The sequence below is a fragment of the Hyaena hyaena genome, unplaced genomic scaffold, assembly GCF_003009895.1.
Source record: "Hyaena hyaena isolate Hyena2069 unplaced genomic scaffold, ASM300989v1 scaffold_618, whole genome shotgun sequence".
Classification (NCBI taxonomy): domain Eukaryota; kingdom Metazoa; phylum Chordata; class Mammalia; order Carnivora; family Hyaenidae; genus Hyaena; species Hyaena hyaena.
In genome coordinates, this window is record NW_024081250.1 from 553,523 (window position 1) to 581,177 (window position 27,655).

General features: G+C 39.3%; 1 protein-coding gene across 1 annotated transcript in view; it reads right to left on the reverse strand.

Moving 5' to 3' along the window:
- Positions 1-27,655, reverse strand: part of ERC2 (ELKS/RAB6-interacting/CAST family member 2) — a 903,427-nt gene that overhangs the window by 421,858 nt on the left and 453,914 nt on the right. Inside the window, exon 12 of the mRNA XM_039257435.1 lies at positions 5,636-5,771. Within this exon, the coding sequence (XP_039113366.1) occupies positions 5,636-5,771 (136 nt within the window). The remainder of the gene's footprint in view (positions 1-5,635; positions 5,772-27,655) is intronic.

A 27,655-nucleotide genomic window follows, 5' to 3' on the forward strand; every position in this document is an offset into this window, starting at 1 on the left:
TGGGAACCTATAATTTGGAAACGGAAGCACACAAGAACAGACTTTAGTTTTCAGGCAATAAATTGAAGAGAATTTTGCAGACATACAACAGAAAAAGAGCATAAAATATTGGCTTGTGCATTTCTTAGAATGTTAGTTCATTAACTCGATAACTGCACAGGGAAAAACGCAGCCAAAATCTACAAAGATGTCCAATGGGATTTCAAATTGGTATATTTACTCAGCAAGAAATAGCTAGAGGTTGGGGGTAGGGGGTGGGAATGCATCCCATTCTGGTAATGACGATTTAGTGTGAATCTCCGGAAAGTCACCTTGAAAAATCTCCATGCAATCTCTAACGGGACACACAGAAGCCCAAAGCCCCAAGGCCAGACATAAATATCATTGTCCATAATCTGTTTTCTGGGGATCAGTTCTACAGAATTATACCCCCCAAAAAAATCATGATCTTATACATTTACCTTTCACACACAATTCAACAGAAACTTGAAAAATGTTTTAATTTTTCCTCCTTATTGCCCATTATGCTGTTTAATGCTTTATTGGAAACTTTCATTTGCTGATATGTGTTCTATATATGTATTACTCATCAGTATAAAATAGTTGCAAAGGATTTGTTGGACGATACTCCCAGTGGTCACTGTCTTCTATGGCTAAAAGCTCATTATCAGTCTCTCTGGGAGAGAGCTTTAGTAACTGAACCCTACATAGATCAGGTACTGTGCAAGGCCCTTTCATAAAGCTCATCTTATTTAACCCACCCAGGGAGGTAGAGACTGTAATTCCCACTTATGAATGAAAAAAACTGAGAGTCAGAGAAGTTCCCAGCTTTACTCCTGAGCTAATAGTAATAAGGGTCGGTATTTCAAAACTGGACAGCTCAGCTTCATGGCTCTTTATCTTTCCCTTACTGCTCTCCTTGCCAAATTCTCCAAAAGAAGTTAAATCAAGAACACTCTCTATTCCTTTAGATTGTGGGTATTCCCTCCAAGGGGCAATAATTCAAGGTATTCAAGGTATTTTCAGACAAAAAGACAAAAAAAAAAAAAAAAAAAAAGGACTCAGGACAAATGCACCAAACTGTCCTCTCTCCTCAATGGATCAAGCTGAGCTTACTAGGGTGCTGGTCTCTTCACCCACTTCTCTTCTCACTCTTCATGAGAACCCAGTGGGATCAGAATGCAGGGCTGTGCAACAGACAAAACGAATAGTCAATTCATCTGCATATGTGCTTCACTGGGCCCACAGTGGTTTTCTAAAAATGAATCAAATCCATACATTTCACATAAAAAATTTCTATTTTGTGGCAATCAGAGAGTCTCTCAACCCTAGACCCACCTTTGTGGTAGCATTCAGCCAAAGCTTAGTGGTCTCAGTTCCTTTTGATAAGCCATGGGCTCTTGAGTTCTTCACAGTTCCTACCACTCTCTATCATTTCCATAAACTAAGGCCATTGCAGATGTAATTTTTCATTATGTCTATGTTATTGTTTTTTCCTATGTAGAGAAATATTTCTCCAAATCCTATCTCTTTTGACAGATTGAACAATTGGTTTCAAGTCCTCACCCTTCCTCGTATCTGCCCCTTTAAAATGTTTCCTTCATGGGTAGAATGTACTTCCCCAATCCTTGCTTATTTGCTCAGCCATGTGCCTTGCTTTGGCCTGTGGGATGGGGTGAAAAAGTGTCAGCTTAAATCTAGACTTTATGAGACCTTGCATGTTTTTGTTTACTCTCTTGTGCCTCTGCTACTATCATCAGAAGAGTTTTCCCTAAGTCACTGACACCCCTTCAGCCTGAGTCTCAGAATAAACATGTGGAATGGAGCTGCTCCAGCCACCTACAGACCTGCAGTGAGAAACAGGCATGCCCACTCAATCCTACCCTGGAGAGGCTGAGCCACTTAGCCTGAAAAATCTGTGAGAATAACTACTGATGCTTTAAATTCAGTGAGTGTCGGGATGATTTGCTACACAGTATTATTATTGCAATTGCTAACTGATACATCTCTACCAAAAAGAAAAATTAAAAGAGAGGCTGAAAGAATGAGACATCATAATTTTTTCTTACATGCAAACCTGTTTGTTATTTATGCTAATAGCCTAGACCCTGAAGTCATCTGAGTTTGCAACTTCTGCAGAAAACTATAAACCTAAGAACTAAAGAAAGTTGGGTTTGTGAAATGTTTCTTAGCATGGCTATATATCTAGATTGGACTAAAATGGCCCAGTTTTTGCCTGTTGCTATTATGTCCTGGTTTGAATATATACAATTTTGTCTCCAATTTTAATAACAGGTTGAATTCCTTCAATCTCTCCTTTGGAGCCTTATCCAACAGCCACTATTGTTGCAGGATATACTCTACCTGAGATTTCTCTGGATATGATACCTATTTGGTTGGTTGAAATCAAGAAGTCAGTATGTCCAACCATTACAAAAAAACTAATGAAGAAAAAAATCAAATTTAGTAGGTGCCAATCCCATAACTATCAACCAATCAACCAGTCAACCACCTAACCAACCAAACCAGATCCTAGTTGACAGACACTCATTAAAAGTCTTAAGAAGCTAACTCATAAACAGGAAATACTTAAAACAACAGTAAGATTAAAAATTCAAATGCCCCAAAAAAGGAAAGTTCTGTCTTCAAAAGGCAGTAATTATTCCATCTGAGTATATCTGCTTAACAATCCAAGAAAGTGGGAGTTTCACTCTCTATTAACCTTAACCAGAAACATTTTCATCAAAATTAATCGTGATTACTTTTTATTGCATTTCAAATGCTATCCTTTATTTGGGGTGGTCAGGAATGCAACTAAGCAATTCCAGACTATGCTATCTTTTATGAATAAGTCTGTGAGGTAGTTATTAAGGCCCTTTATAAAAATATTGCTATGCAAAAGTTCATGAGTCAAAATAAGACATTAATTTCCACACTAGATGTGTCCTTAGAAAAGAAATGACTATATAAAGAAATGACAGCAACTTTGATGCTCTACATATAACAGAATAGAACTGTATAAATACCCACATATATCATAGACAACAATTTCACAAAATGTTCCTTTTAATTCCTTGTTATCATAATAACAGTTAATCATTAACACTTACTGTGAGCATAGATTGTGCCAAGTACAATTCTAAATTCTCTGTATGCATGGTCTCTTTAATCCTCAGAGCAATTATGAAGTACATGTAATTATGATTAATCCCATTTTACAGATGAGGAAACTGAGGCCAAGGGAGAGTAAGTCATCTGCCTAAGGACATTCAGTTAGTGAATTCTGAAACTTGGAATAAATCCTGGGCATTCAAGCTCCAAAATCAGTTAAAGAAAGATAGTAATACTTGAGTCACTGAAAACCATACTCAATTTGTCTGTTATGTTTTGTGTCCTGACTGTACCTTGCTCTACTCAGACTCTGCCTTTGCTGATGGTTCTCCTGCCTGGAGTGCCGTTCCTACTGCTGCATCCCTCCCATGTCGGACTCATTCAGCTCTAACCTCAACCACTTCATGAAGACTCTCCACCACTTGACAGTTTTCTTGCCATTCTCTTATAACTCTTCTCCAGAACTGTAACCATCTAAAGATGGTTGTGGAGTAATCTTGGGGCAAGTTATATAACCTCTCAGAGCCTCCTTCTTCTCATATATCAAATGGGATAGCGGTTAATCCACCCCATATGGTGGCTGTAGTTCATCTCTGTAGTTTTACTATCCAGCATCCCTTCTAGTAACATACTCCTTTCTTTATTGTGGGAGGTCACCTACTCCCACACTCAGCCCATATGACTTGGGTGTGGCTAGCCCCTATCCCCTAAGCTCTAGGTGATCACACCCTGGCCTGGCCAATATATGCATTCTTTCATTCTTTGAACTTTTGCTAAAACCACTAAGAAAGAACTTTTCTCCTCCCTCAGGGTGACTGCACTCACAATGGAGGGTGACTGCTGATGGCCATGGTTGGCATCACTGTGGACAGCTTTCCTAAGAATCAAAGCAACAAAGAACAGAGTGCAACTGTGAGTAGGACAGAGACAGATTCCTGATGCCACTGTTGGAATATCTGAAGGAAGTCAGGCCTGAAGTCCATCCTTCAGTTAATTGTCCTTTGCAGTTAACTGATTCCCCTTTCCTCTCTTCTGCTTAGTAAAGACTGAGTTGCATTCCTGGTACTTGCAACTAAGAGTCCCAACTAACTCAGTTCATATAAGAATTACACAGGTGCCACAGTACCTAGTATACTGAAAAGTTCTATAAATGATAGCTACTACTGGTAGGGTTCCTCTACCTTAGTGTCTTGAAGGCAGGGAGACCCAAAGTCAGGTATACTTCTACTCTTTACTAGCATGTCGCTTCATAACTTTTCTGAGATTCCAGTTTTACCATACATAAAATGACCAACATTGTGGTGAAGAAAACATGAGATTGTATGCCTGACAAGGCAATAAAATGTTCTACAAATTTTAGTTCTCATTATCTCAGTCTATAGTCTCCAATCTAATATCTCATATGACTGGTGGGGAAAGTAAGGCCCAAAATCCTGGGACAAGAACATGAAGGTAGCTGTAGATTCAAATAAGCTACTGGTCTGTGTTGAGGTGGTCCCATGCCTGAACAAACAATCTGATGTTACTATTGTGCAAACCAAATCAGGCATCCAAGCAAAGGGGTTTGAGTGAAACCATTAAGGCAGCTGCAGGACACAGAGGAAAAAGAAACTAATATTGACTAAGTAACCTCCATGTTCCATGCTTTGTGCAAGACATTTCCCTGTATCTCCTACTAGAATAATTACTTATTTCTCTTTTGGTCAATTAAAAAGATGAACTGTGAGTACATATTGAAACTATCTAACTTCTTCTATCTCCAAGGAGGAAACCTAATATATAACTAGAGAAAGACACTAATTAATAAGCAAAATGTAACATGAACTCTGGCCAACTTGAACTACTATGTTTAAAGGCACATTGGAATAAATAAAGGAACTTCAAAGCAAATGCCCTGCTTTAGCATGAATGTTTTATTGAGTACATGGGGAGAGCTCCTTTGCCAAAAATAGGGATGGTTAATGAGGAAGAATTGGTGTTTTCAGTCAGCCAGTTGGTTTCTCAGATAGGGGTGTCCGTTCAGAGATAACTATATTCTACAGAGAAGACAGAATAATGATCTGCCTCAGAGCATCAGAGTTTTGAACAAAACAAAACCAGTTTTGTAAACTATCTGAAAGTATCCTTTTTCAAATACCTTCTATGATAACACGCATACATTTCCCTTCTACAAACGCCAAAGCCACTTAAATATAATTCTAAAAGGAGGACATTTCTATGTTTTAAGCTTCTTGCCAACTTTATAAATGCAGCCCTTACTTTTTAGGATGAAGGATAGGAACCAAGAGGCTCTGTGCAGTATTAGATTTTCTACCATAATCAGCTCTTCTTGGGCACCATTCTGAAAATGATACTCCACACTTGTAAAGACATGTTGGGTTCTCTGGGAGTACACAGTTAGTGCTGGACTCAGAGCTAAGGCAAGCCCCCCATTTCTGTGCATATTTTTCCACAGCAATGGATGCATTTCAGAGAAAGTCAATCTCCAATTATTTAGGTATAAAGAGGAGAAGCCTCAGCTCACCTGCAAATGCTGTGAATTATCAGCCATGCTATCCTCTCGCCTGCGGACTTCTTCCAGTAACTGGGCATTCTTCTTTTTTTCCAACTGTTGGTTGTGCTTGAGGTTGGCCACCTTCTTATTCTGATCCTTCATATGCCTGAGAAAAGTCAGAAGAGTGAAGTCAAATTCAACCACTGGAAGGTCATATGTTATCACAACATGAGTACTAAGGATAGAATATATTGATATGGATTTGGGAAAAGGTGGAACTTCAAATTATTCCACTCATTCAACCACAAGTATGTGTTAAGCACCCACTTAATGCCAAGTGCCAGGATGGGGATGCTGTGGTGAATGAGATATTTATACTCTTCACCCAACTCATGTAACTTGAAATCTAGTGGGAGAGACAGACCAGTACCAAGGAGACACAACTTAGGTTTCCTAAGGTGGGGGGAGGGGGGAATAAACTGCATGCTGTACCAGTTGATGACGTGCATTGAACGTGTGGAAGGGCATGGAGTGGGGGCATTCCTTTAGGCACTGTGGCCAAGAAACCTCCCTAAGGTGGCAAAAATATTGGGTAAGACTTCAAGGAACCAGCCAAGAAGTCACCAGTAGAGATGCTCCGCAAGTACAGGGAATAGCAAGTGCAATTCCCAAGGCAAGAAATGACCAACACTACTTCTAAGAACTGGAAGGCTGCAGTGAACCTAGCCCAGGGCGAAGGGGAAAAGGGATAGAACCTGGGACTGCAAAGGTAAGCAGCACTCAGGGAACACAGGGCCCCTGGTCTGTGACGGAGCATTTATTTTCTTTTAAGTGGTTGCTCTTTTAATTATTATTATTCTTTTGGATCATGTTCCTATTCTGAGATCATGATCCATTACTTTGATTTTAAAATAACAATTACAAGGTTCCAATCAAATACATTGTCATCACTTAGCTCAAACAGAATAACAATTTGGGTAATCATCATGTTAAGTAAAGCCCTGGTGTTCAGAACAAAAGTTCTTAATGGATCTACAGGATGTCAAAGTGCAAAATCATAAAGTAAGCAAGAGAGTAAAAGACTAAGGACAACGGATGGGTTAACAGAGTGCGGGGAGGAGTTACAGGCGTAATGTGGCCTATTTCACCAGCAGCCTTTAGCAAAAACATTCCACAGATTTAGGTAACCATGTCCATGGCAGCTGGTATAAATCTAATTCCACGGTGAGGACTGCAGCAGGAGGACAGTACAGAAGGCTTAGGAACAGTGATTCCAAAAGAGGAGGGTTGCAGAGCAGAATCTTTTGGGATCCTTCCTGATCCCTCTCCTCCCCAGTATTGCTAAGTCATCTGTTGTCAACGAGCCCTGATTCCCAGAGCAAGCAAGAGAGAATCACTGCTCTCGTGGAAATATGCACAAGATGAGAATAGATGATACCCTGCAAACATGTCAAATTGAAACAATTACTAATCAAATGGAAGATACTCTCAATAAGAAACTTTTACTTCTAGTCCTCATAAAATTATATACTCTGCTACTCCCTTCCACTCCAAGAAAATGAAGTTCAAGAGAATTGTTTAAGCTAAACGATTTCTTCTATCAGGAATCCTACTAATTAAAATATTCTGAACACTGGTCTTTATTAATATTTACAGTACCTGCTAAAGCAGTGATTTAGGTATTCCTAGTGACACTTACTAAGAGGATTATGGTGAGAGAACAGCCATCTACTTGGTCAACACTGGGATTAGATAATTTTTGTCCAATATTTCCTTATTTCTACGCAATACAGTAAGGTACATATCTGAAACTATCAACTCAAGTCTACATGCTAATCTTCTTTTAGGAAATTACCTTTTGGTTACTACAAAGATGTTAAGAACAACTTCTTGCTTCCTAATTTAACAAGGATATGTATTTCAAAACTCATGCCAATGTGGGGTAAGCATACTTCCCAGTTCAGGAAATAAGGTCAGTGCCCAGTAAAAGGATGTGATGGAGAGGTTAGTGTTATTAGAGAGATTGTTTAAGTAGAGGACATTTTTATAAAGAAATACTTTTTATATCTTTAAAGCACACATTTAATGACAACCAACTGCTGAACGTTTTTTACTCCAAGTAACAATGATAAAGAAAATAGACTATTATCATGAACATCATTTGCATAATGAACTCCCACAAAGTTCTTGAGGCAGTCTGAACATATACAGATCTTATTTTCAGGAATATTGCAGTGTTTTTTCAATCCAAAAATAAAAAACAAACAAATCTCCAAATCCATGCATCCCTTAAAGCTTTTTGTTCTAAAAAAATGTTTAATTTTTATTTTTGAGAGAGAGAGAGAGAGAGAGAGAAAGAGAGAGAGAGCACATGTGCAAATGAGCAGGGAGGGCAGAGAGAGAGAGAGAGGCACAGAATTCAAAGTAGGCTCGAGGCTCTGAGCTGTGTGCATAGATCCTGATGTGGGGCTTGAACTCACGAGCCATGAGATCATGACCTGAGCTAAAGTTGGACACTTAACCAACTGAGCCATTCAAGTACCCCTAAAGTTTCCTGAAATACAAAGGAGTGGCTAAGAAAAATGGAAAACTGAAGTTTGGAGATTCAAATGCTGCCTGACTTAGGACATGAATGATTGGAAAAGAAAAGCTGGGTTCTGAATGGCACTGTTCTGACTTTGGCTACTTGGATGCATGCACAGCAAGGTGATGAAAATTATGATCTTATCTCTGTAGACATAAGCATCAATAGATACATATAAAGTACATACACTCCCTTGCAGAAGTGCTATGGTTTTCAAATGTATTTCTAGCAACAGAACTCTTTCTTTTAGTAAGAGCTTACATGAAAGCAAAAAAGGAAAAGAAGGACTGCTCTGGTTGAGGCAGGAAAGAGGTAAGAGGTAGGGGAGACAGGTGAGCAGAACCTCCCTTACTAGACCGTCAATCTCTCACATATCCCTCAGAGAAGCCAAGGCTACTTGAAAGCACAGGTTCAAACAGCTTTTTATGGGGTAAAAGGAGAGGGAGGGAGGGAGGGAGGGAGGGAGAGAGGCAGAAAGAGAATTCATGAAATTTAAAAAGATGAGATCCCCTGGTAAAAAGAAAATACCTCCACAGAAGCTTACTAGACTCTTGCTGAGGGAACAACAAATGTGATTTTTGCTAGTAATAACTTCAGCATCTCCAAGAATGAAATCTGTAGGTGACTTATCAGTTCTGGGTTTCCTCCCACCTGCAGAAGTAAACCCACATGCATAAATAAACTGTGCTAAACTCAGTACATCTCTCATTTGTACTAAACTCCGGAAGGTAGAACCTCTGGGGTGCCGAATACAAAGTCCTCTGGCAATAATGCCTGAGAAGAAAGTGTCATTGATACCCACTTCCCAAATTCCCACCCACTAGGCAACTCAGATTCTAAGGCTCTGAGACTGACCTGCTCCATGTTTGGAAATAAAGATTCCTAGGGGTAAACTTTTTTTCTCCAGGGAAACACATTAAAAATATGTCCAAGATGCAATTTTTTTTTAAAAAGCAGTTATAGGGGCACCTGAGTGGCTCAAATGGTTAAGCATCTGACTTCAGTTCAGGTTGTAATTTCAGCCCACCCCATGTTGGGCTCTGTGCTGACAGCTCAGAGCCTGGAACCTGCTTTGAATTCTTTGTCTCCCTCTCTCTCTGCCTCTCCCCTGCTCATACTGTGTCTGTCTCTCTATCTCTCAAAATTAAATAATAAACATTAAAAAATTTTTTTAAAGCAGTTATGACGGAGGGGTTACATGGAAGTTGGTTGGAGAGTACATCGGTAGGGTCCATTTTCATCATTCAATTTAAATTGGCTAGTGTTATTAAACAAGTCATGTCACATCATTAAGGAATTTGGATTAAATTAAAAAAATTCTAATAGGTATCAAGATCAATGATGGTTACTACATTAGGAATGAATATCAGAGAGGACAGAATTCTGCTATTTTTCACTAGAACAGCTAATCAAATTAAAATTAAAATTAGAAAGTATTCCCTAACCTATTGGTGAGAGAGTATCAGACTTTGTGGCCTCTAGAATCACATAGCTGGGAGGGAGTGTGGAGTAAGAGGTACATATGTTACTTTAAGCTCATGTCTATACTGTATATAAAGGAGAAAAATAAAAACTTTTTTTCTTATCTCAGCAGAAGCAAGATGCCATTTTTTTAACCTATCTTTTCTCATACATTTTAAAAGACTGGTAATGTCCATTGTTGGAGAGGATGCCAGAAGCTAGTCCTTTCATATATGGTCAGGAGGAGTATAACTGACAAAATTGGTTATAAAATTATAAACTAATTTGGCAGTATCCACCAAAGTATCCATACCTTTTTCCCAAGAAAACCCATTTCCAGGAAAGTAGCCTACAAAAATGTCTGCACATATGCGTGAATATTTATGTACAAAAATTCATTATACCACTGTCAAAGTGAAAATTTGAAAACTGCCAAATCATCCATCAGAAGGAAACTGGCTGAAGAAATCAAATACATTCATACTCCAGAACTCCAAGATAGCTAAGAAGTTTAAGGCAAAACTAAAGTATGGACATGGAAAACCTTTAAGACATATTGTTAATAAAAAAAAAAAAAAACGAAAGAAAAAGCAGGTAGCAGAATAATACATATAGTCTGATCTTATTTATGTTAAAATAAAAAAGCCTATTTGGATGTATATATACACATATCCATGGAAATGGAAACTGCAGTAAACATTGTACCACTGAGGAACAGAATGGATCAGGGAAGAAGGGGGAGCTCCCATGTGTTACCATATGCACGTATGTGTGTGTTTAAGTGAGGCATAAATACATATAAGAAAAACACAGATATTAGGTGTAAAAATCAATGATTTTTGACCAATCAAAATGTAGAGCATTGCCCCCACCCAGCCTCATGTCTCTGCCCCTTGACAGGAAGTAATCGCTATCCCAGCTTTTATCTGCATGGATTTGTTTTGTGGGTTCCTGAACTTCGTATACATGGACTCATACAGTACATGCCCTTTTGTGTCTGACTTCTCTGACTCAGTGTAAGGTTTTTGAGACTCATTCATACTGCGCCTAAGTAGTGGTATTCCATCATATGAATATACTACAGCTTGATTACCTATTCCCTTATTAAATGGATATTTGGGCTATTTCCAATTTTTTTACTGTTGAGAATAAGGGTGCAATGAACATTCTTGTATCAATCTTTTGTGGACATATGGTTTCATTTCTCTTGGTTAAATAATAACTAGATGTAGGTATAACTGGGAGTATAAAATGGTGTAACCTATGGAATACAATTCCAGGGTATAAAAATCTTCCAGGAACCACTGAAGGGCAGGAGCTAGTTGCATCAGCCCTGGAGCTAGGCTGTCTGGGCTCTCATCAGAAGTCCATCCCTCTCTAGCAGTGTGACCAAAGTGTCTTAACCACTCTGTACTTCAGCTTCTTCATTTATAAAATGGAAATAATTGCATCTAACTCAAAGGGTTACTATGAAGAGCTAATAGGTTAGTACAGGTAAAATGCTTACAACAGATTCCAGCATGTTTCCTCTGTTTCATTCTTAGCTCACAATATAAATGTGAACATGTCTTGTGGAATGTTATGAATACATATTTAGTGTCTTACTTCCCACACTGGAATAGCAGCTATTTAAAATGCCTCAAACAATGGACTTTGGAATGCGTTATCAAACCCTCTGTGTCATTCATTTAGTTTCCAGTGTGCTTTACTTATTAAGATGAGATGCATTCCTGGAAGGCTAACCTAATGGAAGCATTGCAGAAAGGTCACTATAAGCATGGGTAAGTGAGCTGGGATCCTGAAGTGAGTGCACAAGCAGATGGGCCACACACACACACAATGGAAGCTAACAATGAGTATTGCATGCAGAATTTCCAATAATAAAGGCTTTTACTTTTAACCACTGAGATGATTCCACTTTTTAAAGCTTGCAAATACCACTCAGTATTCAGCATAGCTATAAATTTTAGAAAGCTACATAACTATTCTAAAGATATTTTTATAGCACATACAAATGTGCTAAGTGTCATGAGCATGATAGTCCTTCCTGAAAGAGAAAGTATCTGGCCAGCTGTGGCTACTTGAATCCAGCTCTCCTCCCAGCAAAGACAAACAAGTAGGGCCAAGGCCTTAGGACTTAGCTCCAATATGGATTAACTCCCCCTCTTCTAGAGCCCATATGCACTCTCCTCTCCCTCCACTGTTGACTTCCCCACCCACACTGGGAAAACCTACAAAGTAGGTCACACAGCAGAAGCTGGTCACAGTCAGCAAGAGAAGGATTTGTTTTTCTTGTAGATATTTCACTCTGGAGAAGTTCTGAAGAACTGACGTCCTTCAACTGTTCTCCCTTATTCTGGCCCTGGAGAACCTCCTCCCCCCAGATATCAATAGAGCACCACCCTAAGAATGGATGCAATGCAATGGCTGAGGGCCTACACTAAAGCAGACAGTTGGGGCCTCCTATGGAAGACGCCAGGAAGAAAGCCGGGTGCTCTCTGATGCCCCTTGTCCTCCTCCAGATGCATTTTGTAAGACTGGGTTGCACCCAAAGGACACTCAGCGGGAAAAGGGAAAAGGGAAAAGGCTGGCCTGTTTTTCATACTGCTCAGGACTCAAAGTTCAATTCAGGGGCATCTAATAACAAGACACTCTTGCTGGTGAGAAAACCATACACAGTTACAAGGGTCACATGACCAATAAGCCTGGCTCCCATTTACTATTCATCAAATACATGTCTTGCTGCTTAGCCTCCCATGTAGGTCTTGTGGCCCCGAGAGCAGAGACTGGTCACATAGGTCTGAGAATGGTAGCCCTGGAATGACTGTTTTTCTCATTGTCAAGCAACAAATGTGATGTTCTACATTCCTCTCACTGTAGACTGGACTATATGCTCAGGCTTCTCAGCCCATGTGGCCCACATTCGCGCCACCAGGAGAACCAAAGCAAGGTCGAGAGACCTGACCGGCAAGCACCTCCTGCTGCAGGACACCATGGCTCCACCTATCCCTTGGTGCTTTGATACCCTGCAGGAATGCAGACAGGGAAACACAGAGTGGGCAGGCCCTTTCTCTCCATCACTCCTGTTACCCCAACACTTCAAGTCACCATCATTTCCTGCCTAGACCATGATGCTCTTCTCTCCTCACTGGTCTCCCTGCTTCTGCTCTTGTGCCCCCTTTAAGCCATTCTCCAGCCAGCAGTGAGAAGGAGTGTTTCAGAACAAGTCAGATCATATCCTTGCTGATGTACAATCCTCCAACAGTTTCCCATTTCCCAGAGAATAGACTCACACATCTGCAGAACCCACCAGCCTCATCCCACACCATTTTCACCTTTACCCACAGAATCCAGAAGCCAGTTTTCTTTCAGTCCTTCCCACCAGAGGGCACAGACACGTGCTGGTCTCTCTGTCTGGGGCTCCCCCACCCTTTACAGTCATCGCTCCTCCTCTGTGGCTGACTCTGATTCTTCAGATCTCAGCTTCAATGTCTTCAGAGTCTTCAGAGGGGCCTTTTCTGGGCACCAAATCCAACAATATTCCCTTCCCTCACCAAACCTGCTACAACCACACTCCATGCACTTTCTCTAGTGCACCCATCACAACTTGTAATTATACATTTATTTGCATTTTGAATTGATTACTGCACCACCAGGTAGGCATTACTATCAGAACAGGGCCCAATCTTGGGGTATTCACAAGACTGAAGGAATGACCTCTAACCACATCCTCTCTGGCCCAACCTACCATCACCTCCAAGTTGGGCAATGATGCCAGCTCCAACTGGCCCATCTAATTCATTCACCACGGGAGAGGGGAAAGAGTGTCTGATACATAAACAGGATGATATTTCTCTACTGCTTAAAACTTCTCATTGGATTTCCACTATCTGTGGAAAAGGTCATGCTACTTCCCAGGACTTCTACCAGGTCTAGCTTCTGCCTCTCCAAGTCTTATCTCACCCTCTTCCCCCACCCAGCCACACTGGCCTTACATTTGGACCCTGAATACACCAAGTTGTATGAACCTCAGGACCCATGCACAGTGCTTTCCTCTTCTAGAAAGTTCTTCACCTCATTCCCTTCTCAGCCCTTATATCACAGGCAATTCATATGTATCCCTATTAGGATGTCTTCTTCTGGTAAGCCTTGGTCAATCTACAAAGTTGTATCCCATTACAAATTCCAAAATTATGCTGTGCTTGCCTTGCTAAAAACTCAACACATTTCTGATCCTTTAATGTCTTCCTTGTTGTGCTATAAGCACCCTTTTTACAGTGGTGACAACCATCTTATTCTCTTCTCGAAGAATCCAGCACAGTGCCCACTCCACTGTCACCAACAGATTTCTGCTGGATTGAATTTAATTCTAAAACCTGCTGCTGTTTGGTCAAAGGATGAAACAGGTCCCTTGTGTTGGGTAGGTGTTTTATGAGAATCCATAAAATTATTTAGGAATGTGTATCTAGGGATTTATATGAATTAAGGTTGCCCTCATATTTGTTTTCAGAAATTCAATTTCATGAATGAATATCAGTTTATTGCCAATGAGATGGTGTCCAGTCAAAGTGAAAGGAAATCAGACTGGACAGCTGATGAATGCAACTGGGTATCACTACTGGCTGCGAGCACAACAATAACACAGAGTGCTCATTCCTGTGTAAAGGTTTTTTTTTTTTTTTTTTTTTTTTTAATTAAACCCAAGATCTAAAAAGCTGTGCCCAAAAGAAAGGACCCAGTATAGTATCTCTTTCATAGTTTAATTCATAAGCAATAGATGGCTTTTAAAAGTCTACATGGTCCACAGCAATCTGATGGCTTTTCTTGTTTATGCTGCTGAGAAAAGCTTTCTCTAAGTCTAAAAATAGGGACTAGTAAGTTTTTTTTTTTTCTATAAAGGGCTAGGCTAGTAAATATCTTAGGCTTGGGGAAACATACAGCATCTGTAGGAAGTATTCAACTTTGCTTCAACTTTGTCATTGTACTATGAAAGCAGCCACAGACAACATATACAAAAATGGGCATGGCTGTGTTTCAATAAAACTTTATTTACATGAGGTGGCAGAGCTGGACTTGGTCCATGGGCTACAGTTTGCTGAACCCTGGTCTAGACATGTTTTAACACTGCTATGTAGTAATGATAACCACAAGCAGCATATGCTCACGTCATAGGATATGCTCTAAGCATCTTATACTTATCAACTCATTTAATACTCACAACAACCCTGTAAGGCAGGTCCTTTGATTATTCCTCCTACTGATGAAGAAACTCTCCAAAGTTGTAGTGCAAATGAGTGCAGAGGCAGGATTCTCAGTCAATCTAGCGCCAGAGGCTACCCCACCACTTTAATCTCTATGCTGTGCCACCCAACTGTAGAGAATGTTGCTGACTACCTTCATACCACTCTCACTTTCTCTTGTCCCAGGCTTCCCCAGAAAGATCTAAAGAATAACAACAGAAATTCTCAGAATACAACCTCTGTTCTGTGGTCCAGCCATTTTAAGGCACACCACTCCAAACTTTATAGGATGCCCTGAGCTGCAACCTGGTTGGCTATTAGAGAACTAGATACACATGAGGTAATTACCCAAGAATATTGGCTTTCCACCAGGGGAGCCTTGGAATGGAAGGTGGGAGCTTAACAGCTTCAAACTTCATGGTGGCAGCAACAGTTACTGAAATGAAGACCCAGCTCTGAAGCAGAACACAAAATCAACAAGCACGCCATGCAATTTCCCTATTAATTTCCGTTCTCTGAACCCGTTAACCTCAATGCGACCACGTTTTGAACAAATTATTTGGTTTTATGGATGAATCTACAAGGATAAATGTTTAGTGTATTTCATATCCTGGAACCTCACTGCATCATAATGAGTTTGGCTCTTCCTGTACAGACAGATTTAATCAGAGACAAAGAGTTTGGAGATGATAAAATAAATGAAGATAAAAGTAGACGCTCAACAAAAAGGGAAAGTAAGAAAAAAACCCAAATGGGTAAGAACAATAACAGATAACAGGTAACAGATCTTAGGACAGCACTTCTGGAAACATGGGGGCAAACTCAAGTCAGGGCTAAGACAATAAAGTTAAAACCCCTGCCCAGTTCCCAATTCATATCCTCTTGCACATCATTTACTTCTTCTCAAATAAAAAAATAAAATAAAATCTAAACACTTTAAAAACAAAACATTCCTATAATTGCCACAACTCCAGGGAGTATTGTATTCTTCTAAAAGCCTATGACTCCACTGTTAGACACAGGCACATTAGGGCCAATTTGGTAGGGTGTCAGTTGTATTTACAGTTTGGGGTAATATAAAAACATATGGAAACTGTGAAAATTGACCCCCGGGGGGCTAATGTTGGAGGAAACCAACATTCCACAGTCTGGCCAGAGGTTGGGGGCGATTTGCCCAGACAATATACAGCCAAAGCAACCTATGAGCACAGGGGCACTTCGTGTATGCAAGACCTATTTTTATTGCATCCAATCTGGAATTGGTCTGCAGCAGCCCAGACATAAAACAAAGCAGAGGAATAAGAAGATAAAAATCTTATATGCTGATTTTCCAAATTAAAGTACAGAAATAATGTGTCAGAGTTTATATTATTTCCTATCAGAAATCAATGTTAAAATATTGCTATAGAATAAAAATATACTCAGTTTTGGGATGTCATATTAAGTGCTTAAGAACTATAAAAATATAACCTTGGTTAAACAAAACAACATCCTTACATGGAGAGTATTTTTATCCTCATTTCACAGATGAGGAAACTGAGACTTAGAGAGGTTAACATCATATATCACACAGTTAATAAGAAGATGATCCAGAATTGGAACAATCATTTCTATGAAGCCACAGCTCATGGTCTTATCTATTATGCTATATGAATAAAATATTATTGTACATTATTATGAGATCTTTGCCACAAAAGCAAATGGAGCCTTCTAGCCAGAACTAGACATTCCTTTTTGAGACTTAACAATCTTTTTTCTATAAGAGGGAGGCAAAGCACTAATCTCAGTAAGTAAGTTATACTCTCTTTAGGATCTGGTCCAAGGTATAGCTTATTAGACCATCCCAAAGATAATTCAGACTAACACTGAGTCAGTTATCCATTGCTGTGTAGCAACTTAACACAAACTTAGCAGCCTAAAACAACACTCATTTATTACATCATGGCTTCAGTGAGTCAGAAGTCCAAGCACAGCTTAGTTTGTCTCTCTGATTCAAGCCTTACCAGACTGAAATCAAGATGTTAGCCAGACTGCATTTCTTATCTGTTGGCTTAAGTGGAAGAATGTGCTTCTAGACTCATTTCGGTTGTTGGAAGAACCCCTTTTTTGCAACTGAATGAATGAAGTTCCTAGCTTTTTACTCGCTGTTGGCCGGAGCTAGAGACAGCCCTCAGGATCTACAGGCTGCTCACAGTTCCTTGCCATATGGCCCTCTCCATGGGAAGTTCACAGTATGGCTGTTTGATTCTTCAAGGCCAGCAGGCAAATTTTCTCCAGTTTGCTGAGATGGAGTCTTATACAAGGTAAAGTTCATGGGAGTGCCATCCACCTACCACCTTTGCTTTATGTAACATACCTCATCCAAGAGATTGGCATTCATCAAGTTTGCCACATTCTATTGGTTAGATTCAAGTAACAAGTCCTGCCCACATTCAAATGAGGGAGATTATAATTTAAAAACTACCTTTAATTACTTAAAACTTTTTAAACCTTTATTTTGTTTGTGCTAATCTTTCAGAGGACTTCACAATCTTTTTACTCTCCATTTCAAACTGTTTAGCTCATTATCTACCTCACAGACTTCATTTTTCCATTTCTCAAACTTCTTCCAAACCATTTTCACCAGTGCAACCTAAGGTATTTGGAAGGCATAACTTATGGCCAATGAGGGGTTATGGAAATTTATGCATCTTTATACTTTCCCAAGTATTTATCCCCATGACAACACACTGCAAAAATAAATGTCTGTTCTTTCCACTCTTCTTCTCATAACTCAAATCTCTTCTAACTTAGTCTAATGACAACGAGTAAAACAGAATCACTGGTGGGTGGCGGATAAAATGAAAATCAGTGAAGGATAACAAAGTGGCAGAATTATCGGCAAAGAGGGCGTAAGCCACTTCCTCCCAATTACATGAGAAGACAGAACAAACCACTTCCCCACACAATTGCCTCCCAAATTAACCACCTCCCAAACCCATCACTGTGATTCCACCTGTTTCAATACCACTCGATGTTGTTCTAACTCAGTGGTTTACAACAGTGTTCTGGCAGGACAAGCTTTGGGGGATGTTGCAAATTTTTAGAAAAACAAAAACAAACAAACAAAAAGGGTGACACATCCCCAAAGGCAAGGGAATCAAGAGCAAAAATGAACTACTGGGACCTCATCAAAATAAAAAGCTCTGCACGGCAAAGGAAACAATCAATAAAACTAATAAGCAACCAACAGAATGGAAAAAGATAGTTGCAAATGACATATCAGATAAAGGGTTAATATCCAAAATCTATAAGGAACTCACCAAACTCCACACCTGAAAACAAATAATCCAGTGAAGAAATGGGCAGAAGACATGAACAGACACTTCTCCAAAGAGGACATCCAGATGGCCAACAGACACATGAAACAATGCTCGGCATCCCTCATCATCAGGGAAATGCAAATCAAAACCACACTGAGATACCACCTCATGCCGGTCAGAGTGGCTAAAATGAACAAATCAGGAGACTGTAGATGCTGGTGAGGATATGGAGAAATGGGCACCCTCCTAGACTGTTGATGGGAATGTAAGCTGGTGCAACCCCTCTGAAAAACAGTATGGAGGTTCCTCAAAAAATTAGCAATAGAACTCCCCTAGGACCCAGCAATAGCACTGCTAGGAATTTACCCAAGGGATACAGAAGTGCTGATGCATAGGGGCACATGTACCCCAATGTTCATGGCAGCACTTTCAACAATAGCCTAAGTGTCCATCAACTGACAAATGGATCAAGAAGAATGTGGTTTATCTATACAATGGAATACTACATGGCAATGAGAAAGAATGAAACCTGCCCTTTGTAGCAACATGGATGGAACTCGAGGGTGTTATGCTGAGCGAAATAAGTCAGGCAGAGAAGGACAGATACTATATGTTTGCACATATAGGTGGATGAGGAGGAAGCTAACAGAGGACCATGAGGGAGAAGAAGGGGAAAAATAGTTGGGGAGAGGGAAGGAGGCAAACCATGAGAGACTCTTGAATGCTGAGAGCAAACTGAGGGCTGATGGGAGTGGGGGAGAGGGGAAGGGGGTTGATAGGCATGGGGGAGGGTACTTGCTGGGATGAGCACTGGGTGTTATATGTAAACCAACTTGACAATAAACTATTTAAAAAAATTTTTTTAAACAAACAAACAAAAAAACCAAATAAGTCTTCAGGACATAGTAAAAAAAATTTTTTTGAACAGGTTTCTTATACTTCAGAACTTTTCAGAGACTTTACTATTGTGAGGTGCACTGTGAATTTCTAAAAAAGGACATGGTAGGATATGCTTATTAAATTTATTTGACCCAAACCCTTTTCCCCTCCACTGAAATATTGTTCTGATGTATAAAGTCCAAGGAACAATAGTGTTAATGAGAGTTTCTCAAGTTTTAATTATTAGTGTGTCACCTCAATGATTTTTGCTATAACATACACTATCTGTGCTACTTAATATTTTTCTTTAAATACTTTCACTTTATATACTTTTTAGATTTAGAGTCTTTCCAAGCAAGAATTAATGAAATCATGCTTATATTTGATCTGCAAGTTATGGATGTTCTATACAAAGAAGCATAATTAATAATATACATAAGTGTTAATCTGTACCACCTAAAAGCATCCTAATTTTTAAACACGTAACTAACAATAACAAAGATTCTTGGGTACCACCAAAGCCATGACTAGAAAAGACAGAGACGGCATTTAAGAACAAGGAAGAACAAGAGAGCTCAATCTCCCTCTTCCATGTATGGCTGATGAGATTACTGCTCAGAGCAGTTCACTGACTTGCACGCATGTGCACTCACGCGCGCGCGCACACACACACACACACATATACACACACACTCAGGTGGTATGTCTAAAGCTCTCAGCATACTGAGAAGTGCCAAGTGAGTGAGACCCCAAGTTTCCTCAATTAGAGCTGCTTAAGATGTCTCCTTTTGTGCAGCACTAGTGAAAGTCAACCTTTCTGCTGCAGTTCAGCAATTTCATTATTCCTAGGGAGATACAGACCACTGATCTTCACTCTGTCCTTAAGAATTTCAGCCCTAACAAACCCAAGGAGTTTGCTTGGAAGCAGAACAATGCCCTTCCTTTGCTTGTCACCAAAGGGCCATCCAAGATGAATCAGGATAGCCCTGGATCAGCCCTTGATTTCAAGCTAGAAACATGTCTAGAGTATAACAGTGGAGCAGAGTGAGCTTAAGAGCCGTGACTTGAAGCCTGATTGCATGAGTTCAAATTGCAGATCATCCATTTCTTCACTGAGGGACCTAGGATGGGCGAATTAATTTTTTGTATCAGTTTCCTTATCTGTAAAACAGGTGAAAAGTAAAATAACACTTGGAGAAATAAATGAGATAATACAAGATGGGTACCAGTATATAGTAAGGGATCTATAAATGCCACCATATAGCAATTTTAATGATAAGGACAAGAATAATGGTAGTAGTGGCTTCTGTTCTCCATGCTTCCAGGCTGACTAACCTTTGCTCAGTGGCACCTGGAAAAAGCTGTTGAAAAGAAGGCTACCAATGCCCTCAACCCCACGACCCAACACTCACAAAGTGCCATAAAGGTGGCACCTATCTGAGGTGCTGGGTTATCTCAGCTCCGCAGTTAAAAGCTCAAATTTTTGGAGACAGTGTGACTGGCCAATTGAGGGGTTCTGGAGGTCATATCTGGGTCACATATCTGCATCTGCCTCTACTGGTTGTTTGGCCTCCAATCTGGGGTGTAATCTATGGGGCACTGAAAACAATAAAGACATAAAGATGTGGCATCCCTTCTCTCCCCAGGTTTGTGGAGCAGGACTTAGCTTTGCTATACAAATTATGACAACTCCCAGCAACCTCTCAATCATAAGATATATTTGGGCAGCTCTTACTCCACCTATCCTATTTGTGAATCAGTGCATTCCTGTTTTCTCAATTGCCCCCACGGAAAGGTCTTCTACTTGATGGCATTTACTCAAACCAAAACAGTCAGAGAATACCATGAGCCAGCCCAGACCTCTGTCCATTTCAGGAAGATTCTGTAAAATTCAGTGAAGCTCTCAGGCTTCTTCCAGAGCCTATCTGTAGATTCCTGAATCCTCTCATGCTTTCTTCTTCCTGACTCAGCATACTTCCTCAAAGGACCCAGTCTTCCACACTGGACTCATGGTGGTGGATCTTTACCTGGAGGGATGCAGGAAAACCCTAAGCACTCACAGGAGTTTTCTCATGCCCTTTCTACTTTCCCCCTGGAAGGCAATGCTTCTGAAATTCCTAAGGGCAGGCTGGCCCAACTTTGTGGAATTGTGGTCCCATCTAAATTCCACAGAGCAGCCATTGGACTCAGGTTCATCAGCATGCATACTAGAGAAGGCAGCATTTTATCGGCATTTCTCTGAACAGGACAATGTATATGTTTATTACTCAGGACCACTCTATGATGTAGGTATTATTATCCCCATTATAGGCTGGAAACATGAGGATGAGCAAGCAAGTAACTTGCTTAGAGGGCTCCTGCATTAGGAGGCAGAGCTGGGTTATATCCTAACCTGTTAGACTCTACAACTCAGGTCATTTTCCTAACCTATCATTGTTCATGCATTTACCTCACTTGCTAACACTAGCTAACCAGGATAATTCTCTCACTAAGACAAGAACAAAAACAAAAACAAAAAACTCCACCATTATCTGGCTATACAATTTTTTCCCCCAAAGCTATTCTACCACCATTCTTTATCAGCAGTTTCAAGCATCTTTTCCTCTTCTTATTACAGAAAACTCAGCAAATGCTCTATTTCTTACATCAGGAGATACACACACACACACACACAAAGAGACATACATACACACACACATATTTAGTTCACACATACATATTACTTAAACTTACTACACATAAAAACTTACATATACCCATATATATTTATATTTCTTTCACACACACACCTAAGCAGTGACTATGACGGCATCTCTCCTTTAGGTAAAGGCTCTAACTTTGTATAAATAGATACCACATTAGACTAAAAACCATCTGAGATTCTGTGAAGACAGACAAATAGACAAAAGAAAGCCTGCTCTCACATTCCTCAGGCAGCATTCAAGGAAACCATTTTCCCAGTAAATAGCTGAGGTTTGGGGAATTATTGAAGTTGTATAAAATTCCTACAGGATAATGATAAATGACTGTATTAAATGTAGCTGTCATGTAATTTAGAAATGAGAAATAATCTAACTCACATTGTATAGACTAATTTTCCTACGCCACTAGGTGATAATTCATATAAAAATCTTTTCACTTCTATGAGAAAAGCATCAATATTAATTAAAAATGAAAAATATTTAAAATTTAAGATGAAGCAGAAGAAAAGGAATTCATTTGCAAAATGCGAGTGTTTTGCTCTATTAGTGTCTCAACCTCATATTTTCACTTTAAGCAATGCTTCCTATTACTAGTGATCTCATTTGCTTGTAATAAATACTAAATTCTTTCTGGTTTTATTTTATAAAATTAGAATTCTTTTTCATCCAAAGAAGAAATTGGAAGCAAGAGAGATTTTCCCCTTTCCCAACTGAAGAAACTGAAAACCGCCTATAAATTTAACATATCCAAGTCTAGCCCATGAGGAAAGCAATATTCTGGTAGAAAATAATGTGTCAAATTCTTACTACATGTTTGTACCACTGAACTCAAGTCCTATGTTGCTTGTATTTTTAATTAATTGATTTTCTTTCCCTTTGCTTTTTCTTTTCTCTTTTTAAAAATACCACATTTTAATTTGGATCTTCTAGAAAATCAGGCTATCCGTTTATGTCTTGGAATATAAAAGGGAAATAAAGAACTCTAGCTTTCCTAGAGGATGGAATTTAATTTTTACATCGTTGTTTGGTGGAAACTGATTAAAGGAAAAGTCCTGGCAACACGTGAACACATGATGGTTAAAAAAAAATCACAAGTTTCTTACTGACTGAAATGTTGGGGATGGAATATTTTATGATACAGATTTACAAATCTCTATGAACTGGAAGCATTTCCTGGGCAATTAATCAAGGGGAACTTTTATGTAAAAACACATCTCGATTGAGCTATTCACAAACGATCCCACAAGCTGCAATGACTAATTGTAAGTCTCAGACCTGGGCAGTTTGCTGAAATGCTTTTCTTCAGGCCATTAAAAATACCATGACAACATACAAATTCGGCAAGAAGAATAAACTAACTATGGAAAGTTACAATTATAGAAAGGGATTATTCAAAGTATGTGACCTTTGCACAAAAACGATGCACGTTTATTTGATACTGCAGACTCTCCTCTATTTTTTCTCTTTGATAGGTCTGTTGTAATTCCCCCTAACATTAATGAGAGATATGTGCTAAAAATGAATAGCTGCTAACTCTAGCCATCTGTGCATTCCTGGTACAAATAAAATTGAATGTCATCACTACCCTATTGGATTTCTCAGTAATGCTCTTTGCTGATAAGAACTTTGAAAAAATACCAATGGCTTTTTTTTTTTTTTTCATTTTCTTACTCATACAAAGCATGCTCATTCCCCTTGCTACATAAAGGAGTCTATTCTACTCTGAATCCAGGCAGCCACTGAGAGGTAGGGTGAGATAAATCCCTGCTTATCAAGATAACTGTTTCCCCACTCGGTATAAATGGAGACAAAGTATAGCCAGACTCAAATGATTAAAATGGCCAAATTCTTAGCAGGTTAACTCATTACTTTTCATCCTTCTCTCGCCAGCCCTGAAAGCTAAGTAGCTGTCTTAACAGCCTGCAGCAATCACTTCCAAACAACTCTCTTGCCCTACAGCTACACTAAAATGGAGTTAATTCATTTTCCCTTTATGAATTACTGGCTGTCAAGAAGTTGAGAAAGGTCCCAGGCTTTAATGGAGACCTCTGAAAAGAGAGACCATGTGCTGGAGAACCCAAGAAGGTACGCTGGGGAGTCAGAAAAGCTGGAAGATTGGAAAGGCACTGGTCAGGAATGGGAAAACACACACACGTATCAGAAGAGAGGCTCATGGGACGATCTCCAAACAGAGCCAAGCATCCCCTCATGGAGAACTGGGAACATACAGCACCACAGGCCAGGCAGTTACAGCTTCACTTCCCTGAGCAGCCAGCCAGTTAATCCTCAGCAAGCCAAACTTTGTTAAGGGCCCCTTCATCCACCCCTCTGAGAGGTGTGTGTTAAGTCTGGCTTCAGAAGACCCAAGGGTCTAATGATCAGGTGGATCACTTCTTCCTCTCAAGCTGCACAGAAGGCCATGGTGCTTGAGATCCTCTCATAGATTTGATCATTAGATCTAGTTTTATATGACATACGATGACAGAACTGCTAAGAATATTTATTAGCTTGGCTAACAACTAAAGAAAAAAATGGTAATCACAGCTCTCTGGAGAGGCTTTTTAAATTTCATTTTATGGCACTATAAAATGAGGCCATACCCTGAGCATTTAAAGGGGCAAATTATTTGGTTGGAAGTGGCTCAAATTTTGAAGTTCAGTCATATCAATAGACAAAAGCTAAGAGAATATTCAAGGTAAAGTCCATTTCTAAGATAGCTAACATATCACCGAAAGAGGGTAAGCATCCATCTGAGACAAGTGACCACTTGTGTGTTTATAGTGTATGTTTGGCATCAAGATTACACTTTCAAAAAGTTCTTCATATTGAGCAAACTATTCCTAATTCTAAAAACAAGCAATGCCAATGTAAAACTGTCAAGCCAATAATTTATTCCTAAACAACATATTTAATTATAATAGTACAAATTCACATACTTGTCCTGAAAGCATAATTTTATTAAATCTCACCCTTCCAACTTACTAAGAAATGTTGACTATTGTGGACTGGTAGAATATTTTAAATAGAACATAGCAAATGCAAGTATAAAATTACTTGTACATAAAAGAATATAATAAATCATATATCTAATAAGGTCTAGCATGCATAATATATAAATAACTCTTACAACTCAACAATAAAAAAAAGGCTAATTACATAATTAAAATGGGCAAAGACTTTGAATAGACATTTCTCCATGAGAGAGACACAAATGGTCAATAAGCACGTGAAAATATGTTCATATCACTAGTCATTAGGTTAATGCAAAGCAAAACCACAATGAGATACCACTTCATACTTCTAGGATGGCTATGATCACAAAGATAGGCAATAACAATTGTTGGTAAGAATGTGGAGAAACTGGGACTATTACATGATACTGATGGGAATGTAAAACAGCACAGCCTCTGTGAAAAATAATTGGGCAGTAGCTCAAGAACTTGAACAGAATCATCATATGAGACAGTAATTCCACTCTAAGGTATATACCCAAGAGAATGAAAACAGATTTCCAAACAACAATTTGCAAATGAACATTCATATCAGCATTGTTCAAACTAGCTAAAAAAGCACAAATAGCCCAAAAGTTGATCGACTAATAAATATGTAAACAAAATATGGTATACTCACATAATGGAATATTATTCAGCTATAAAAAGGAAGGAAATGCTGACCCATGGTATAACATGAATGAACCCAAACATTATGCTAAGTGAAAGAATCCAATCACAAAAGACCACATACTATATGATCCTATTTATATGAAATGTCCCAACTATGCAAATCCATAGAGATGGTAAGTGGATTAGGGGCTGTAGAGGGGGAATGAGGATAACAGCTAATGGTTTCTCTATGGTGATTAAAATTTAATTCTGAAATTAGTGGTGATGGTTGCACAACCTTGTGAATAGACCAACAACCATTAAATTACACACTATAAAATGGAATTCTACTGTATATGAATTATATCTTAATTTAAAAATTATACAAGCTAGTAATAAAAATAGTACAAGAGTTTATAAAAAGAAAGCTTATATTCCCCCTCTATCTCTGCAATAACCTCTCCCATGATTAAGCACTTTTTGTCATCCTTCCAGAGATTTTTTTTTTTTGCAGAGCGTACAAACACACATACCCCTTTCAAAATAAAATAGATAATTCTATATGTTTTATAGTATGTCTTGGACGTCTTCCTATATGAGGAACATATAGACTGGGGTATGGATAAAGGGGCTGGAGAGAGATGGCAGGGCTGAAGTAAGGAATTTCAGGCAGCAGCTTGAAATCCTACTCTCTGGAGGAGCAATGATCTATTTCTTAAATTTTCAAATTTATTGAACAACTCTTTCTGGATATCCTACATATATCTCAATATACTCAAACCTAAGACTCTTTTTTACGTTTATTTATTCATTTTGAGAGGAGGGAGGGGCAGAGAGAATCCCAAGAAGGCTCCTCATTGTCAGCACAGAGCCCAACATAGGTATCAAACTCAAGAACTGCAAGATCACAACCTAAGCCAATATTATGAGTCAGATGCTTAACTGACTGAGCCACCCAGGTGCTCCTCAAAACTAAGACACTTGGGGGCACCTGGGTGGCCTAGTTAGCTAAGCGTCTTACTTCAGCTCAGGCCATTATCTCACGGCAGGTGATTTCGAGCCCCGCATCAGGCTCTGTGCTGACAGTGCAGAGCCTGGATCCTGCTTCAGATTTTGTCTCCCTTTCTCTCTGCCCCTCCCCTGCTCACTCTCTGTCTCTCTCTGTGTCAAAAATAAACATTAAAAAAAATTTAAAAACAAAACAAAACTAAGACTCTTAACTATGGAGAACAAACATGATTACCAGAGTCGGGGAATGGGTTAAATAGGTGATGGGGATTAAGGAGTGTATTGTGATGAGTACTACATGATGTTTGGAATGACTATATTGCACACCTGACACTAATATAAAACTGTTAACTAACCAGAATTAAAATAAAAACTTTAAAAACCCTAATTATCCCGCCCCTCACCAAAGCCAAAAATCACCCTACTTCTTTTGCAGTTCCTTCTCCTTCAAGGTCATCCAAAATAAGGAGTCAAGAAGGAGTAAGTCTTTCTTCCTAACATGGTCTGCTGTTTTAATTTAATTAAAATGTCTATCATAGTAGTTACCTTCTATTACTGCTGCCATTTGAGCTCATGCCTTTGTTTGTTTGTTTGTTTTGTCCAGAAACTGAAATAGTTCAAATCTGGCTTCTTTCCTGACAAATTATCTATCTGTCCTTTCATCCATCTTTCCATCCATCCATCCAACTAATCATCCAACAAATATTTATGGACCAATAATCATGTGTTAGCAACTGAAGACACAAAGATGAAGAGGAAATTGTCTCCACCATTAGACAGTTCAAAGTTTAGTGGAAAGGAGAAACATTTGGCTAGAAAATAACAAATGCTTTTTACAACAACATGAAGTACTATCAGACACAAGATGAACTATTGTCTTTGAGAGGAATCAGAGGGAGACATATGACTTGAGACTTCAAGGATGAGTTAAGAGTTTTGCAGGAAAAGAGGAGAAAGGGGGCATTTAGGCAATGAGAAGAGCATGCTCGAATGTAGAGACAGCAAAGACCTAGCAAGTATAGGGAATGAGAAAAAATTCAGTGAAACCAACAGTGGGAAATAAGGAGGTGGAGGGGCTTTGCTTTTTGTTTATACAGGGCTTTGAGAGAAGACTTGACAACAACCTGGGGTCCAGAGTGTGAACCCACTGTAAGTCAGGCACAGAGTCTTCCATGCTGGCCCAGTGTGTGAGGAGGAGGCAACAAGGGCTTCAGGGCACAGGTGCTGCCTCACTTGCCTCACCTCCAGATTTTATCTGGAGTAGACAATGGG